At 36.7% G+C, this 20,338-nt stretch overlaps 1 protein-coding gene across 2 annotated transcripts in view; it reads left to right on the top strand.

Moving 5' to 3' along the window:
• Nucleotides 1–20,338, top strand: part of Sec31 (COPII coat complex component secretory 31) — a 267,687-nt gene that overhangs the window by 44,866 nt on the left and 202,483 nt on the right. For both annotated transcript variants that reach the window (XM_090378035.1, XM_090378034.1), the window contains exons 2-3: nt 9,076–9,202; nt 18,207–18,296. In XM_090378035.1, coding sequence (XP_090234161.1) covers nt 9,090–9,202; nt 18,207–18,296 — 203 coding nt within the window. In that variant the 5' untranslated portion in view covers nt 9,076–9,089. The remainder of the gene's footprint in view (nt 1–9,075; nt 9,203–18,206; nt 18,297–20,338) is intronic.

Below are 20,338 nucleotides of genomic sequence, written 5' to 3'. Positions count from 1 at the left end.
ATCATAGCAAAAACACTTCCTGTAGCAGATTGTGGTAGTGGTAATAAGCTACTCCACATAGTGCTCAAGCTGAAGCTGAAAAAGATCATGAATAAGGTTTTCCCTAGACGATTGGATGTAGAAAATATTCCAAATGATTATATGTTTGAAACAGGCAATCGTTTTCAAGCTCTATTAGAACTAGATGACGATATGCTGCCTGAGGAAATGTGGGAAAATACAAAAAAGCATTAAGGATTCAGCAAATAGATACATTAGAGAAAGGTCAAAGATCAGGAAGCCTTGGATTACAGAAGCCACTTTTAAACTTATTGAACAGAGAACTGCAAAAACCCAGCGTGTACAAGGAAACAGAGTATCAGGAACGAAGCAAAGTCATCAAGTGCTGTTTAAGCCAGGATAAACAGGATTATATCAATCGAAAGTGTAAAGAAATCGAATACCACAATAAACGAAACAACACTAAAAAGATTACGATGTAATTAAGTCCTTAAGACAAAAGTTCCGACCAAAACTTAATGTAATTAAGAACTCCAAAGGGGAAATTAACGGAGGAGAACACAATCGAAGGAAGGTGGAAAGAATACTGTGAGCAGCTCTTCCGAGCACCTGCTGGCCATAATGATCTGCTACCCCCTTTTCAAGTGTGATCATGAACCAGTTCACTGAAGGAAGAAGCCAAAAAAAGCCATCAGAGAACTAACATGTGGCAAGTCACCTGGAATTGATGAAATCCCAGCGTAATTGATTAAAGCTACAGGTGTGAAGGGTGCCGAGTTTTTTCATAAAATGATTGTAAAAATTTGGGAAACGGGTTGGTGGCCATCAGATTGGAAGAAATCAATTTTTATCCCTTTACCAAAAAAGGAGATCTGAAAATTTGCTCAAATTACAGGACTATTAGCCTAATTTCTCACGCTAGCAAGATTCTTCTTAAAATCATATTAAGCAGAATCTCAAGAAGAATCTCAGAATCGCCAGAAGAGCAAGCAGGTTTCAGAAACGGTAGAGGAACCAGAGATCAGATCTAAAGCCTACAACTGATCATTAAAATGCAAAGAATTCAATGTTCCAGTCGTTTTGTGTTTTATAGATTATGCAAAAGCATTTGATTGTGTTCAACGTGAGAAACTATGGGAAACGGTGACTATTATGGGTTTTCCAATCTACATAATTCAGCTGGTTAAGCTACTGGAACTGTGAGAACAAACATGGACTTTTTCGCAATACGTAATGGTGTCAGGCAGGGCTGTATTTTGTCGCCTCACCTTTTTAATCTTTATGCTGAAGATATCATGCGTGAAGCTTTGGAAGATTTAGACTGGCATCAAAACTGGAGGACTGAAGATAAACAACCTTCATTATGCAGATGATACTGTGCTAATTTGTAATTCTAAGGATCATCTTTAAGAAACTGTGAGGAGAGTATGTGAAGCCAGTAAGAAAAAAGGATTGTTTCTGGACATGTGTAAAACTAAAATTATGGCGATTGGTGATAATCTCGATTCCAGTAAAGTGAAGGTTAATGGGCAAGATATCAAAGAAGTTGATGTATTTGATTACTTAGGGTCAAGAATAAATAAAAATAGTGACTGCTAAAATGATTTAAAGAGACGACAGGCAATTGCTAAAACGGTCGCTGATCTGATAAAATTATGGAGAGATCATGATCTGCTCCTAAAGACGAAGCTGAGAATCATTGATTCATTAATTTTTCCAGTTGCCGCTTATGGATGTGAAGGATGGAATCTGAAAAGAGTTGACAGGAAGAAAATTGAGGCATTTGAAATGTGGTGTTACAGGAGAATACTGCATAATTCTTACTTGGATCGAAGAACAAATGAGTGGGTATTGAATAAAATTGGGAGGCCTAAATTTCTTCTTCTTCCTAGTATCAACAAAAAAAACTCAAGTTTTTTGGTCATATAGTAAGAAGGGAAAACTTTCTGTTGAAGAATATAATGGAAGGAAAAACGAAGGGAAGAGGTGCAGAGGAAGACCTGCAACTAGGTGGAAGGATGGAATCAGTGAACTCCTGGGCATGACATTTGCGATGCCACTTGTAGAGCACATGATCAATGCAGCTTTAGGAATAATTTGTTGGTGGCCACAACAGCTCCTCAGGGAGCTGTGTGACTTGAAGAAGAAGAATGTATATTTGTTTGTTTTTATATTTAAATATGTTAATTTTTTCCATATTTTCTATTTTAAATTTCATACAATTTATGTATGTTCAAAAAAGAACATTAAAAGCATCTAAAACAAATAATAAGTGTATTATTAAGTATACCCAACAGAAATAACTTCCAGTTTGTGAACATATGTATATATATTATAGTATATATACTGTATATTATTTATAATTTTTATTTATAATATACAGGGTGTCTCAATAATACATGGCATAACTTCAGGAATGAGTTCCTCATATGTGGACAATGAAAATATTTTATATCAACATAGTTCCGGAAATGCTTGGTTTCCGAGTTTTGAAGGTCTGTCTATGACACTTAACTGTTCACATCACCTTATAGTAATTGTTCAAAATGCCCACCTTCTGCCTGAATACAGGCCACGCATCAACGTCTAGTAGTAGTGGCATGTGATGCAAGAAAGCAAATGTATGAGCTTATGCAGCATCAGCCAAAAAAAAAAAAACACACCATTCCCTCCAAATGCCTGTCCAGTTCCTCCTTAAATTTAATCACCCTATCAACTTCCATAACGACAGATGGAAGTTTGTTCCAGCAATTAACCACCCACTGGCTAAAGGCAAATTTCCGCACAAAATTTCCGCAAATTTCTGCATATGTCAAAGTCTCGTGGACTCGCGAAGACGATGCCAAATTCTTGGCATGTTTTGTATTGTCTCACAACCTGCCACAATTCGATTGCGAAGAGTTTCCACATCACCTGATTTAAATCCACTAGATTTAAATCAGGTGAGCGTGGAGGCCAGGCAGTTGGTCCACCTCTACCTATCCACCGACCAGGAACCCTTCGATTCAGATAATTGCGGGCTAGGTGGCTGAAATGTGCGGAAGCGCCATCATGCATGAAGTGTGCCTGTTGATGAATGATCAGTGGCACATCGTCCAAGAAACCAGACATGTTGTTTTCCAGAAAGTTTCTGTACGCCTGCCCAGTGAGTTTGTTTGGAAGTACATGGGGTCCAAATAACTTATCACCAAAAACACCCACCCAGATGTTGAGGCTGAACTGCTGATTGTGAAAGTTTTGGATTCTGTCTCGTGTGAACTGTGCTTCATCTGTGAATATCACAAAGGCAAGAAAGTGAGGGGTTGTACCACACTGCTGTAAGAACCACTGGCAGAACATTACTTGCACAGAGTAATCTGCTGGTGACAAGGCCTGTACCCATTGCAGATGGTAAGGATACAGTTGGTGTGTTCTCGCAACACTCTCCAAATAGTCGAATGTTGAACAGCCAGTTGCATTGCTATTCTGCGCTTGCTGATTCCAGGAGTGGCATGCACAACATCCAAAATCTCCTCCTCTACTTCAGGAGTTGTAGATCTTGGTCGTCCTCTGTCGGCAGCATGAGGTGTAAAGGTCCCATGTTCACAAAGGCGTCGATGGATACCTTCAAACGTTTTCCTGTCTAGATATCTTCATTCTGGGAACCTTTCTTGGTACAAACAGCGAGCCTTCAGAGCATTGCCATCCGCCAAGCTGTACATAAAGTGATATCCGCTTGCTCCTGATTTGAGTGCATGGTTGGAATGGAAAAACCACCAGATTCTGTCAGTACCTTGTGATGAAGGAAATCACCTGCGGGAGATAAGACATTTTGGTTGATAACTCGGGAACAAAGCATTTCCGGAACTATGTTGATATAAAATATTTTTGTCTACACATGAGGAACTCATTCCTGAAGTTATGCTGTGTATTTTTGAGACACCCTGTATATATCTATATGTCTATAATATTTAAGAGTATAATAGTGGTTGTTGTATTGTGCCGCAAAATTTTAGCATTTTTAAAAGTGTGCCGCAATGACGAAAAGGTTGAGAAACACTGAGCTAGAGGGTAGTTGATTGTTGGAACAAACTTCCATCTGGTATTGTTGAGGTGTGTAGTTTGAATAAATTCAAGGAACAAGTAGATAAACTGCTGGATGGGTGATGTACAGATGAAATGGGAAGTCTGTTTTTTTTTGGCTGATGCTTGCTTTCTTATGTAATTTGCTTTTACTAATACTAAAAAGAAATTAGCAACTTGAGCATAATCACAAATAATGGTGTTTGTTTCTAAATTGAATATCCACCCCAAAGCTGAATGCTTTGGGGTGGCAGTGTTAGGTGGGTCGGAAAACTGCTAGCTTGGGGGTGATACAAGGACTAATAGATTAACAGTAGCCACAGGCAGAGGTGAAAGTGATTCTTGCACTGTTTCTATTGGAATGAGCAGCAGCCTGGAAAACAAGATGCAGGATATTTCAAAGACTACTGGGAGTCATTGCGGTATAAGTAAACACATGGGTTGTGTTAGGGTAGCTAAGAATAGGAACACGTGCATGTATTGGTATAAACATATATATGTTTACACCAATGCTAGGAGTTTGGTAAATAAATTTGATGATTTGAGGTATTGCTCAAAACATCAAAGGCAGATATTGTTGGGATATCAGAGATGTATTGTGTCACACAGATATAAGGAATGCAGAACTGGAATTTGGGGAGTACAGTGTGTACAGAAAGGATAGACAGGACAGGAAGGGAGGAGGGGTTATGCTATTAGTTAAAAAACACAAAATCCACGAAAGTGAAGCCAGTCGACATCGCTGGACAGTGCAGTGTTGAGAGTTTGGTGTGACATAAGCATTGGGAGATCAAAATTGAGAGTAGGAGTGTGCTATAGGCCTAATGACGCTGATGAGTATAATAAGAAACTGTACAGGGAAATAGTGGGCCAGTAAAAAATAGTCATAATGGGGGATTTTAATTTCCCAGATATTGACTGGATATTGTGGGTTGGTCACTCACACACTAGCAAGGTTGCATTTATTGAATGATTGTTTTCTACATCATCATGTTCGGGAGGCAACTAGAGGGAGTAATACTCTTGATCTGATTATCAGTAGTGATTCTTCATGAATTAAGAATCTGCAGATAAAGGAACCACTAGGTGGCAGTGATCACAGAGTGTTGAGAGTTTGGTGTGACATAAGCATTGGGAGATCAAAATTGAGAGTAGGAGTGTGCTATAGGCCTAATGACGCTGATGAGTATAATAAGAAACTGTACAGGGAAATAGTGGGCCAGTAAAAAATAGTCATAATGGGGGATTTTAATTTCCCAGATATTGACTGGATATTGTGGGTTGGTCACTCACACACTAGCAAGGTTGCATTTATTGAATGATTGTTTTCTACATCATCATGTTCGGGAGGCAACTAGAGGGAGTAATACTCTTGATCTGATTATCAGTAGTGATTCTTCATGAATTAAGAATCTGCAGATAAAGGAACCACTAGGTGGCAGTGATCACAGTGTGTTGAAGTGGGATTTACTCAAAGAGGTAACTACCATTAGGGGTAAAGGGAAGGGTTTTTGCTTTCGTAAAGGCGACTATGATGGTCTGAGACAGTATTTAAATTCTGTACAGTGGGACCAACTGATGATGTTACCAACAGCAAATTCAAAATGGGAAGCATTCAAAGAACTTATCTTGGAAGCTACTAGGCTTTACATACCAACTAAGAAATATTGTTCAAGGTTTAGGCCTAAATGGATGTCAGGTGAACTAATGAGACATATGGCAGAGAAGAAAAATGCATTGGATACATATAAATTAATGGGTGACATGGAAGCCTATAATAGATATAAGCTGGTGTGTAACCAAGTCACAGGCAGATTATGAGAAATCATAATCTGGCAAAGGCAGATTATGAGAAATTCTTGGCAAAGGATGCAAAGAAATACAGAAAAGAGTTCTTTACCTATGGAAACTTTAGAAGGAAAGGGATGAATCAGATTGGTCCACTGGATATTGATGGTTCAACAGTTGAGGATCCTGCTCAGGTGGCTAACAAACTTAACGAGTATTTTGCATCTACATTCACACATGAAGAGTTATTCAGGAAGGGGAATGCCAGAGGTAAAGTAAACTCTGGCAGTGAGCTAGATGATTTTGTAATAACTGAGAGGAAAGTGGAGAAGAAATTGTTGAGGATAAACATAAAAAAGGCACCCGGGGTGGATGGGATCTATCCAGTTATATTAAAGGAGGCAGCAAAGGAAGTAAGCAAACCCTTAGCCATAATTATGAGAGCCTCTTTAGACTCAGGGGAGGTACCCATAGACTGGAGATGTGCAAATGTGACTCCTATTCACAAAGGAGGATCAATGGCTGACACAAGTAATTATAGACCTGTGAGTTTAACTTCTGTTCCAGAAAAATTAATGAAGGCACTGGGTAAAGAAGCACTGCAGGATCATCTAGACAAGACTTCAGTTATAGCTCGGACACATCATGATTTTGTTAAGGGAAAGTCTTGCCTGACCAATTTAATTGGATACTATGATGCAGTCACAAAAGAACTGGATGCAGGTTATAACTTTGATATTATATATTTGAATCTTAGAAAGGCTTTTGATACTGTTGCATCTGGAAGACTGCTGCACAAATTGGAGCAGTGTGGCATTGGAGGCAAATTGCTGCTATGGATAAAGAGATGGTTGAGGGGGAGAAGACAGAGTGGTAATCGATGGACACTGCTCATCGTGGACTAATGTTATTAGTGGAGTTCCTCAGGGTTCGGTGTTGGGTTCATTGTTTTCTGTATTTATAAATGATATTGATGATGGTATATCGAAATAATCAAGCTTAATGTCCAAGTTTGCAGATGATACAAAGGTGGGCAGGGTTGTTAAGGACACTACTGACGCTATGCTGCTGCAACAGGATCTGGAAAGGTTGAGCAGATGGGCTGAGAGGTGGCAAATGAAGTTTAACATTGACAAATGTAAAGTACTACATATGGGGAAACAGTAACCCAGAGCAATGTATCAACTCTGTGGTACTACACTGACAGTGGTAGAGAATGAAAAGGACCTGGGGGTAATTGTGCAGGCAGAATGAAGTTCTCTGAGCAGTGCAGACGGGCTGCAAGAGTAGCTCATGGTGGCTTGTCAATGATATACAGGAATTTTTCTAGCAGGGATAAGGAGGTGATTATTCTCTTGTATAAGGCAATGGTTAGGCCACACCTTGAGTACTGTGTACAGGTCTGGAGGTCTCATTTCAAGAAGGATGTAGAGCTGCTGGAACGAGTACAGAGCAGGGCAACAAGATTAGAATGGAACAAACGGTTGCTCTTACGAAGAAAGGCTTAAGTTTTGCAAATTACAGTGTCTGTAGACTAGGCACCGGCGAGGTGATCTGATAGAGATGTATAAAGCCTTAAATGGTTTGAGCATGCTCAGTGCCGATGGGAATCTTCCTCTTGCTCAGAATAATCACCTGAGAGGGCATAAATTCAAATTGAGGAAAGACAGGTGTAAGATAGATGTGCAGAAATTTGACTTTAGCCAGCGGGTAGTTAGTTGGTGGAACAGACTTCCATCCCTTGTTTTGGAAGTTGATAGCCTAAATAAATTTAAGGTTCAGCTGGACAAGTATTTCGAACGAACGGAGGGGTGAAATGCGAGTGGTTTTTTTTTTTTTTTTTTGGCTGATGCTGCATAAGTTTGCTTTCTTGCATCATATGCCTCTACTAATGCATTTGATGCAAGGTAGATCACAGCTCCCCCTTGGTCTTGGGGGAGCAGTGATCTCCTTGTGATAAAAATGAGTACAGTCAAGTGTGTGAATCTGATTTCAGTTACTGCATTGAGAAAGATACCCTATAGTATTGCAACAATATTAAGAGTGATATTAAAGTTAGTAATATATTAATAGTAAAACTACTTTATTACAATAATATTAAAGGAAATGACTGAAGAGGTAAGCAAACCATTTCTCGTAATTATAAGTGTTCTTGGATTCGTGGGAGATTCCTACAGATGGGTGCAAATGTGTTTATACTCCTATGCTCCTTCAATCAAATAAATTGCCACCTGGTATTTTGGAAGTGAGTAGTTTAAATAAATTTAAGGAAGCATATTATTGGAGTGGATAGATGAGGTGAGGTTTTTTTTTTTTTTTTTGTTGAAATTTAAGCTTTCTTCCTTCTCTTATTTGCTGGTACTACTACTACTACTAATAAAATCCTGCATGGGGCAAATGTGGCTCAATTCTTAGACGTATGCAGAACAATTTTTGTTTAAATGGAAGTGATGTACTTTCCATATAACCAAGTGGTATACTTCTGTATACCACTCGGTTATATAGAAAGTACATTATTCCTCTTATATTTGCAAATAGAGCACATACCAGATGATAAGAAGCCATTTGTTCTGTCGGTGTCTGAGATTTTTGAATGTACACTGGAATTACCTTTTATGGTGAATATATGTTGATTTAAAAAGATATTAGAACTCGGGCAGAATTTAGGTAATGGTATTTGTCTAGGTGAAGGCCTCCGTTGCCGAGTGGTCAGGAGTGGGAGTGCAGTAGCACACACTCCTTGAGTAGACCGGGGTTCAAGCCCCTGACTGCTAAATACAGTCGATCTGCCAACCCGCACTGGACCATCATGACAGATTATGGTTCATTTCCCTCAACATGAATTGTTGAGGAGGCTTCCATCCTGCAGTGGGTTGATAATAGCTGCAGCTTATTTGTCTAAGTTGTGTATAAGCCTAAGCTATAAAGTTGAATACTTGGCTCTCAATCTTCAGCATGATCAAAGACAGTGAAAGAAATGATATCTGAAAGACAGTAAGGTATACAAATTTGGATTTCACACACAGACACAAATTTTGATTTTGCATTGAGATATACTCCTATACTTCTATAGTATTTTTGAAACTTGTATTAAGATGAATGTAATTAAAGTACATTTTGATTTTAAATTTATATTGGAAATTGCATAATAATTTGTTCAGATGTAACAGGCTCAATATTACTTAACATTTACCACTAAAAATGTAATTGTACATTTTGTTATAGGAAAAAAGGAGACAATGAAGGTCAAGGAAATAGACCGTACTGCTAATATTGCTTGGTCTCCAGCAGCCCATCATCCTATCTATTTAGTTGCTGGCACTGCTGCTCAGCAGTTAGATGCCACCTTTAGGTAACATTTCTCTTTTTTATTTCTTTGGGATGGAGAATTAAATGTATTTTTATATTTAATGATGGTGATAGTATAAACCAGAGCTGTGATGCTCAATAATCCGTTCTACATTAATCTCAATATTTGTAAAAGAATAAGAGAAGTTTGCCTCAATATGATAAGTAGAACACTCCCATATGATACTTTCCAGAAATTAAATTAAAAAATCAAAAATATTACATTACAGTAAAAGATTAATTGAAAATAATTAAAAATCAATTGAACGCAATTAAAAATTAAGTAAAAAATTAAAAGAATTCAACAAAAATATTTCAAAATGATTTTCCTGCTTGAAGCTCACAACGTTTTTCAACCGTTTGTCGTGATCACAGGAATGAAAATTACCGAATAGTAGTGAGCATGGATCTTAAATAGGGATTTTGTCTTTGTGCATGCGTGCAAAAGACCAAAAGATTTAATCGGAGATTAGAGATGACTGGCGAACATTAACTGAATTCTCATGTAATTTAATTTCGATGGTTTCTGCAATTAATAGTCTCATATAATTACATTGGACACTTAAGTATTTTGGCCTCGTTGAATAAAAATGTATGTTTTTCATTAATGGCATGAAAGGCTAATTTTGACGCTGCTGAACGAGAAGCATGAACTGAGGCCACGTGGAACCTTGATAAGACGAGTTGCAATCATTACAAGAAATGTTGTATACCAGGTTATTTATTTGTGTTGCGAACGAGGAAAGGACTGAGCAGTTGTTCAGTATAGTGTGTAATTTCTGTATTGATCTGGCCACAATTTTAAATTCAGTATCTTTAAAGAATCTGTTAAGCTGTTTGTGCCACTGTTCAACAGTTTATACATTTGATGCCCTTTCTACCCCTAATCACATACTATGGAAGGTATTTAGACAATGTTCTTGTTATCACCGATAGTAGCACTATCCAAGACATTTTACATTCATTTAATAATATTAATTCTAGACTCAATTTTACGTTGGAAAGGGAGGATACGTATACTAAGTCATTAAATTTTCTAAATTTCACACTTACTTGAGACTCATCCAATTTAACATCTATCGTAAACTTACAAACACCGGTATGCTTCTGCATTATAACAGCTATCACCCTTTCACCTACAAAAGATCTATTATCTTTAATCAGTTTCTCAATGCCTATAAATATTCAATGACGGAATCTGCTTTGGACTCAGAAATAGGTATTAACCAGCAGATTCTTAAACCGGGGTTACCCCTTTGCTACAATAAACCGAATTAGGGTACAAGCTAAGGATAGGATACAAAAAAACTACACCAACCAACAATAGTAACGTCAAAAAACTTTATTTCTGTCCCATGTTTGAACAGTGGCACAAACAGCTTAGCATTCTTTAAAGATACTGAATTTAAAATTGTAGCCAGACCAATACGGAAATTACACACTATACTGAACAATCGCTCAGTCCTTTCCTCATTTGCAACACAAATAAATGACCTGGTATACAACATTTCTTGCGGTGATTGCAACTCGTCTTATCAAGGTTCCACACGGCCTCAGTTCGTGCTTCTCATTCAGCAGTGTCAGAATCAGCATTTCATGCTGTTAATGAAAAACATACTTTTTATTCAACGAGCAAGATACTTAGTGTCCAACATAACTATACAAGACTATTAATTGCAGAAACTGTCAAAATTAAATTACATGAGAAATCAGTTGATGTTCACCGGCCATATCTAATCTCTGATTCGTGGTCTTTTAAGTAAAAGCACATGCACGAAGACAAATAATCCCTATTTAAGATTCATGCTCGCACCTATTTGGTAATTTTCATTCCTGTGATCATGATATACGGTTGAAAAGCATTGTCAGCTTCAGGAAGGAAAATTGTTTTGCAAAATTTTTTCATTAAATTCTAATTAATTTTTTATTGTTTTCAATTAATCTTTTACTGTAATGTAATATTTTCGATTTTTTAATTTAATTTTTGGAGAGTATCATACAGAAGTGTTCTACATATCATATTGAGGTAAACTTCTTATTCTTTTACAAATAAAAATTTAATAACAGTATATGTTATTATGAACATATCACTAAATGATGATTTGAAATTTGCTACCTGTTTTGCAAAATGTATTGTTGGAATACTTAATATCATTATCCGTTAGACAGGTTTGTTCCACTTACTTTCCCTGCATTCAAATCTCATTGTCAACAGCCTTTCTCATTCTGGCGATACATTTTGCACTTAATGTGAAAGAAAGTGCACAGGACTGCTCCTTGACTCCCTGATAATGGCATCAATTTCATCAACAGTTGTTTACCTTCTCTGGGAAACTTTTTCTTTGGCTCAGCATTAAAGGGAAAAAAATAAATTGGGGATCTTTATAGGCCCACATCTGCCAATCCATTTGTTAGGGAGATTAATGTTAAGCCAGTTTTACCTAGGCATACTGAAGTTTGGTTAGGAGTACCACCCTATAAAGATTGTTTTCTGCACATTTTGGACAATCATGACTTATGATAGACAAAATTTTTGTCCATCTTAAGTAGCAAGTGTAGCAAGGTATAATAGTCAGTGGTTTTCAACCTTTTTTTTTTTTTAATAACAGCACCCCTAAGTAATTTATTTTATTTTGCAGCACCCCCTACTCAATTTTTTGCCTGTTAGATCCAATTCTCTCTCTACACACGCGCGCACACACACACACACACACACACACATATATATATATATGATAGTTATTACGATGTTGTTGTTATTTGGTTTTTAGGAGCATTAGCAACTAAGGCCGTATTGCTCCGGGGATATGCGATGGTCATTCCCTGACCTTTCCGTATTTGGTGGTCATGGGCTCGAACCCCGGTCTAATCAAGAAGTGTGTGCTACACACTGCTGCTCCTGCCCACCTGGCTATGGGGGTGCCCAGTTATTACAATAATATAAAAATTACATTTCGTAATACAAATTATATGTATACAGTATATAATAATTTTATATAGATGTACTAAGTAAACATCAATTATAGATCACCACAAAATTAAAAAGATACTGTACACCTTTTTATAATGAAATAAACATATAAATTTAAAAAATAATAAGTTTAGTAACTTGAACCCAAATTACGTGGCATCCCTGGAATGTTGTTTCATCCCTGTTGAAAACTGCTGTATTAGAGGTTGCACAGTTATATTTCAGTTCAAACTTTGAAATAATTTGAAAATCAAACATAAAATTGCATATAATTTTCAAATCATAGCACGGTACCATTTGTAAAAATAGTGGGTTGAAAATTTTGTCATATCACTTTGGAATGACTGATTATTCTCTGCTGTTTCCTGAAGATCATGCGATCTTCAGTAATGCCTGTTGAGTCTGTTAATGAAACTTTAACATGAAACACTGCTTCATCTTACCAGATAGTTACTTTAAAAGGTCTTGCCCAAAGCACAATTTCAGCAAACTCTATTTTTCAATCACGTTCAAATAGATGAAATTATATGTAGTGTTGATTTCCACAGTTTTAAATTCGGTTATATTTTCCAAATTTTTTGGTGTAGTATGGTAAGGCAGCCCAGTTATATATTCATATGTGTGAACACACACACACACACACACACACACACACACACACACACACACACACACACACACACCTTTTTAATGGATTTCTTAGGACTTTTTTTTAAACCACTACTTGTATTGCTTTAATCTCTCTTCCAGCACAGAATTGGGTGGTCTTTCACTACACTTTCTATCAGATGCAAATTCTTTTGTCATCATCTTTTGACCACAGATTTTAATGGGTTTAGAAGTTTCACTGTTACTTCCCTTCCTTATTGAGCTTACCATCACTAAATAGCTATTACTGATCCTCCCTTATTCTTTTCAGAGAGAAAGAGCTACAACATCGTTTGAAAATCCTAGCTCAGACTATAACTCGTGGTGCATTTGGCTCATTACATAACTTGATGAGGGTTATTGTTTCTCAGTACACAATTGTCAGTTTGAGTCAATTTCTGACTTAAAAAAAAAAAGTCAAACACAATATAAATTCCATTTTTATTGACAGAAATTATCACCTGGCTTTGAACATATTGGGAACCTGCAATTTGTATTCACTGCTTATGTTAATTTAGTGCAAATAAGTAAGGCCATAAGTGAGCTCCCATGACACTCTCTCAGGGTAACTCGGGAATTTTTTTTTTTGGCTGGTGCAGCATAAGCCTCAGGCTTCCTTGCACCATATAGCTAATAATAATAATAACCTATGTTAAATTTATTTTATAAATGTAAAATTGTTTAATTTTATAAAATAAATTTAATATAGGTTTTTGCTGATCTATGAAAATTCCTTTTACCTAGTCAGCAAAAACATTTTGTGCTTCCAGGCACATTTCAGTGGTGATGAGTGTGGTATTGATTCTGATAGCTTCTCTAACTGCCCCTAGGTGGAAAATGGCACATGTACAACATAATATATAGAATTCTGCAGAAATAGGTTGGCCATGCTCAGGGCTTGCCCGAGCTACGGGCGAGCCATGTGGTTCCCCGGGGTGCTTACGCTTTGGGGAAAGATGTGGAGGCCCTTTCTCTGTCCCTTTCTTTCTCTATAGTGCAGTGAGCAGTTAAAAATGTATCAGTCACATGGCATCCGTCCGATGCAAAGGCATAGATTTTAAAATCTTTCAAAGATTTTAGTGAAAATGGATAGAGAACCCGGGAATACCAGATTAACCGAAAACTTTCTCTCATGTCCCTCAGAGATGGACTGAGTTTGCGAAACAATGGCAGCTCCCATGAAAGCAGCGCTTTTATTACCTTCTTCCAGGCTCTGCCCTGGGTATCAGGGTAGAGCCTGGTTAATGTTTTGAGAAAAACATATGTCCACTCTTCCATTTGTATCTCAACGTATTTGTAGCCACGAGGATTTTATTTTTCAAGTATCCTTACTGTGGATTAGTTTATTGCTCCTATTTGACCCCTTCTTGCATTTCCGTTTACATTTTTGCTGAAATAGTGATCACTTCTTTCCGTGCATTCGTTCAAGAAGCTTTTAACTATAACAAGAAGCTTCCTTCTTGCTGACAACCAACACATAAGTGTATTGGTTGTCAGCAAGAAGGAAGTGCTCTTTTTTTTTTGGTTTGTGTTTAGGAGTCTGCAGTGAAAACGTCATTCTTTCACTGCTAAGAATCAATATTGACACCTGATAAAGACTTATATTTTGAAATTTATAAATAATAGTAAATTACAAGATACGTTGCCAAATTTATGGATAGCATTGAGAGTTATGCTGACAATTCCACTAACTGTAGCAGGTGGGGAAAGGAGTTTTACCAATTAGCAAATTAAAGCTAATTAAAACATTTGCGATCATCGATGTCACAGGCAAGTTTTATATTCATTAGCAATACTATCAATTGAAAATGATGTGGCTGCAAATTTGGATTTTACCGATGTCATTAATAAATTTTCTGATATAAAATCAAGGAAAGGAATTCATTAAAGGAATTTCATTTGGCACTCAGTAAAAATAAAAATATTTGGTGTTCATACAAAAAAAACTTTAAATTTTTGTTTTGTATTTTTAAATAGATTTGATGTAACTTGTTGTAATGTAAAATCTATATTTATTCTGTAAGCATATACTAAGTATTGTCGAGTGTTAGTCTGTTTCCAAATCCTTCCACTTCCAGATGGGATACTGATTTGAAATTTGATATAAATATAGGTGATTGGCTACTATCCTATGTGCACCCCATTTCCTTCACATGAGAGGCTGAAATTTAATTATAGAAACTATTATAATTATATAAATTAAAGGCAAGCGTAACTACAACCTGCTGCTAGTATTTTGATAAATGTCCTTATAAAAAAAATTCTCTTTTTTAAAATTTTTATTGTTAATATTTTAATATGACAAAATATAAATATTCTGGTTGTCTTTTTTTGTGTTTCCATTTGTATTGTTAACTTTTCTCTAGCAAAAATAAAAATATTAACTCAATAAAAACACCTTAAATTTTTTTCTATCTCGAAGCGGGTCGCAGAAATGCCAGCCCTATCCACCCCTGTCTTAGAATATTCTCGACTCTTTGAATTGATGTGTAATGTGTGCAAGAAAGTACAATCAGTCCTCGTATAGCACGATAGTTGTGTTCCTAGAAACCCTCGTGCAATATAAACAACAGGCCCTATGGGCAAAATAGGGTTAGGTGCCGACCACCCAAAATTGAACACATATTTGTAACCAAAACATTACCAAACACAATAAATAATCGTAATAAAATACGTAAGTATTTTATTACGACTATTACGTAATAAAATATTGCTAATGCTTTTGCTTCTATTGTAAGCAAACTTGTTTTTTTTTTTTTTTTTTTTCCTATCCAAACAGATGATAGCCGTTCCATCTCTTCCAATTCTTTGTGTCTTAATTTAATGGATTTTATTTACACTTTGAGTTGTTCCTGCTATGAAAGTTGCTTTTATTTTCTCTGCATTCTTTGTAATTCTTGGTGTTGCCTCATTTAGGTCTGTAGCACGTGCAATATCACATGGTCTTTCATTTCGCTCAAAGTGTTTCACAATTTCATATTTTTTCTCTATCGACAGAGGTGGACTGGCCATAAACCTTACCGGGGAAACCCCGGTGGGTGAGAGGCTGGTGTGATTTTGGCCATGAACCATGGTATAAGGACACTATAAATTTTCCCGGGTAAGAATTTTTGATCCAGTCCGCCTCTGTTTATCGATATTGCTTTTCTTTTTCTCTCTGAATCTGCAGTGTCTTCACCAGGGCGCTTCCTTTTCACACCTTTTTAAGTATTTTACTAATTTTTAGGGAATAAACCACAATTGCAAAACGAGGAGGCACGCTTGATACACATAAACAAAGCTGTGCGTGTGTAGCAACTGAATAAACAACACCGTAAAGGCAGAGATACACTATTAACACCTCACATTTTACTAAAGCACATTTCTGGGGGTTACTACCATAAAACAATAAAAACAATTTCCAGTTGTGTTTCTGCTAGTGGAATCTGTTATAAACTGGTAGTAAACTCGATCTGATTGCATTTGCAACTATACTGATAGCTGGAATTGTGTTGGTTTTTACGTTATTATGGTGAAATGTGTTTCCCCTTCACTGATATAAAAAACATAAATACATTTCCAGAATCTTCTCTTCATTCCTATCGTGTTGCGTTCGGTTGGGGTGATTCTGCGTTCGACTGCCATTTCTTGTAAACACAAAGGCGAATCGTGCATAAGCGAATTTGGTTTGTGTTATATAAGATATCGTTCCCCTATTTATAAATCGTGTATGATCGAATTCGTGTAGTGTAAACACGTGTTATACGAGGACTGACTGTACTTATAAAGCTGTGTGACATGAATAGTGTCAAAATCAGTTTTACTAGCAGTGTGAAATGGACACATTATCACAGATTTTTAAGGAAATATTGTCAGTGTATATTTAGCAGGTACTGTATAGCAGAGAGGATAGCCGCAACTTTTGAGCATTCATTTCGGTCAACATTTAACAAATGAAAGAAAAATTCCCAGCAACCATCTGTGAACAGATATGGTTGCGTGAGAAAATATAGCAGTGGAGTAAGGTGTTCAACTTCTGCAGTGAATTATGAAATGTAATTATCACCAAACAGTAGAACAATTAACCCCTGGATCGAGAGTGTGGGGATATCATTTTGTGCTGACAGACACATTTGCACTACAAGGTATCAGTACTCATGCTATATGATGAATCTTACAAAGAATACATTATGGGAATGGGATGACATTCACAGAAACCACTGACTTTGGATGTAAACCAGGAAATAAGGCTTCATTGGCATCAGAACCAAAAGATGGATTTAGGAGGACTGAAGGTGGATCACATGGTCCTAGAAGTCCTGATTTTTAGCTGGAAAGCTTAAATAAAGGAATAAGTCATGTAAGAAACTAGAATTGTGTATTGACAGTGCAGCCTGCTCTAGGAAGTTTAATGGTGTTAGACATGTTTTCATGGAATATTCTTGGTCTCCCAATCCTACTGGAAGGCATAATGAACATCATTGCAGATCAGTACACCTACCAATCTTGCATGTTTACCCCTATGGACAGGAGTACTTTCAAGATGATGATGATGCAGCCTTGCACTATGCCAAATGCTTGAAAAAGTGGTGTGAGGAACATGATCAGTTCTATTGAACATCTGTGGGATGAACAGGAATGTCAAGTATTTGTATGCCAAATGCTTGAAAAAGTGGTGTGAGGAACATGATCAGTTCTATTGAACATCTGTGGGATGAACAGGAATGTCAAGTATTTGTATGCCAAATGCTTGAAAAAGTGGTGTGAGGAACATGATCAGTTCTATTGAACATCTGTGGGATGAACAGGAATGTCAAGTATTTGTCAGAACAATCATTACTCCATCAGTTTAGGATGGTTTTGTTACATAATGATTAGTATTCCTTGTGGTACTTTTCTCTGTCACATTATGTTGCAGAAGCAATTTGGCCAAAAGCAACCCAATATTCTATTAGCTCATGGTCCTATAATAAGGCTTTTAGGAAGGGTATATGTTTAATAGTGACCCGTTGGTCTGAAAGCATAATATGATACATAAAATGCTTTCCACTTCTCATAAAATGTCATCCACTTCCTGCATTGGCTTTGGTGTAGTCATGCTTAAATTCTTCAACCCAGTCCTTTATCTTAGAATAAGAAAACATTATCATCAGTTGTTCCCATCATACCTTCATGAATTTCTTGGGAGTTAATTGATCAGTCATCCCTCAAACCATCACCATAGTTAGGCGCATTATGGCCTTGCCCTTGTGCCGTAAACCCATAAACAAACAACAAACATCCCTCAAACACATGAGGAGTTATCCTCAAGTCTGTTATACACAAATATAGATAAATTCTGATATTTGGAATTTCAATAGACAAATTTAATTTTCATTCTTTAATATTTGATTATATTTTTTTCTTGTAGTACAACTGCAGCAATAGAGATCTATGCCCTGAACCTTACAGAACCTGGATTGGATATGGGTCTTAAAGGAAGTGTTGTATCAGATTTTAGGTATGTTTATTATATAGCTCCATAATTTTAAATAAATTTTCATTTATACTTGGTGTGGCCATTGCAACAAGAGGAGTTTACAACTTCATTGTAGCTTTCCACTTGATGTACCAGTGCAGTAGTTAATGATCTCTGCATTTTTTTTTTTTTTGTGGAAGTTTATCAATTCTGTCTTGCAGTGCACACACCTATGCCTACATATGTTATCTCAGGATCATAACTGGTTCTCGGATGTAAACCAGGAAATTTCAGTTTATGCTCTGCCATGGCCCCATAGGTCAGAGGAGTTTACAGCTAATCATTTTGACAACAGTCATTTAGAAGTTACATGGGCTTGAACCATGTTCAACTCAAACATCTCAGGTTATTAGGCAGTGTGTGTGTTTGGGGGGTGCAATAGCACATCCATGCTGACTGCTCAGCTGTGCCAGCCCTCGAGATTGTGTTCCTAAATGAAGTTACATGAATATTAAGTTTGGCTTAATAGTACAGAAAGAAAAAGGGTAAGCACATTCTAAATGATGTGATCCTTTGACCGAACTAAGTACCAAAGTAACTTTGATTGCTGTTATGCATAACTCACTAAATAAAAATATGAAAACTAGGTGGATGTTAGTTTATGTAAGTTTTATTACAAAATATACTGTATGGTAAAGACTGGATGCTGTAAGTCACTTCTCCTACTTATTTAAAAGTAGGAGAAGTGACATTTGTAGAGGAATTAGTTAATAACTAGATGGTCATCAATTTTATGTCTGTACCACCAAGTTTGTCAACTTTAGGCGAATAGCTGAGTGTGAGTAAGGCAGTGGAGAAAAGGCTGTTTGGTTGTTCACAAAAGTGATTATGGCTAAGGAAATTTGCTGAATTGAATCACAACTTACAAGTTATGTAAAAACATTTGTTACTGAAATGGGTAGTTTTTTTATTATCTAAGAAACAGAACTTGCCTATCAGTTAATCATTTTGATGCCAATTAATTTTATTCATTGAAATTATAATTTTGTGTTGTGAGTTCTACCATATACCCACACACACATGGCTGTTTGGGAATATGCTTGTGACTGGTCCATTTGCCTACTTTTCAGGTATGGTTTTCTAGTCCTCAAAAATTTAAGATGAATAATTTTAGAAAGACTGGTAACTCACCTGGTGAGATCTGCAAAAGGTGTCCATGTGAGGAAAGTCTTTGAATATGTAGGTTGCAGAGCTTGGAAACTAGCCACCTTAGAGGAGACTTGATTGAGATGTTTACGGCTCTGAGAGGCATAAGTAAAATGTCTCAATTTGCAGATGATGTAAAGATTGGTAGAGTAGTTAATGATCATCGCCAAACAGAACTTCTTCAGAGTGACCTAGATAGACTTCAGCAGGGGTGGTCAGAAGGCAGCTATGCTTTAATCCATCAAAGTGTAAGGTATTAAACCTGGGGAACAGTAACTCCAAAACAACTTATACACTTGATGGAGTTGAACTAAAGCCAGTAATGGAAGTAAAAGGACTTGAGTGTTATGATATGGTCAGACACTAAGTTTTCTGAGCGTTATAGACAGATTGCAAGGAAGGCCCATGGTGTCCTATCGATGATTTGTCAAACATTTTCTAGTAGAGATAAGGACTTCATAATCCCATTATATAAGGTTATATTGTTAGATTACACTTGGAATACTGTCCAAAGATGGGTAACTCACCTGGTGAGATTGGCCAAAGGGCATCCATATCAGGAAAGACTTCGAATATGTAGGTTGCAGAGCTTGGAAACTAGGCACCTTAGAAGAGACTTGATTGAGGTATTTAACGCTCTGAGAGGCATAAAAAAAATGAATGAGGACAACATTTTCACTTTTATAAATGATTCTAGAACTAAGAGGCATAAATTCCAGTTGCGGGTGGAGGAGATGTTTAGACTGAATTACAGGAAGTTTTATTTTAGCCTGTGTGTTATAAATTACTGGAATAAGTTACCTACATGGGTGGTAGGTATCTATGGGAAGAGGAAAACACATAGGTTGCCTATTTACTTTTCTTTTATTAATTATTTA

The sequence above is a fragment of the Mastigoproctus giganteus genome, chromosome 7 (assembly GCF_048544385.1).
Source record: "Mastigoproctus giganteus isolate SK-2022 chromosome 7, ASM4854438v1, whole genome shotgun sequence".
Lineage (NCBI taxonomy): Eukaryota > Metazoa > Arthropoda > Arachnida > Uropygi > Thelyphonidae > Mastigoproctus > Mastigoproctus giganteus.
Note: the sequence above shows the minus strand (reverse complement) of the source record. Positions and strands in the feature narration are given on the sequence as shown.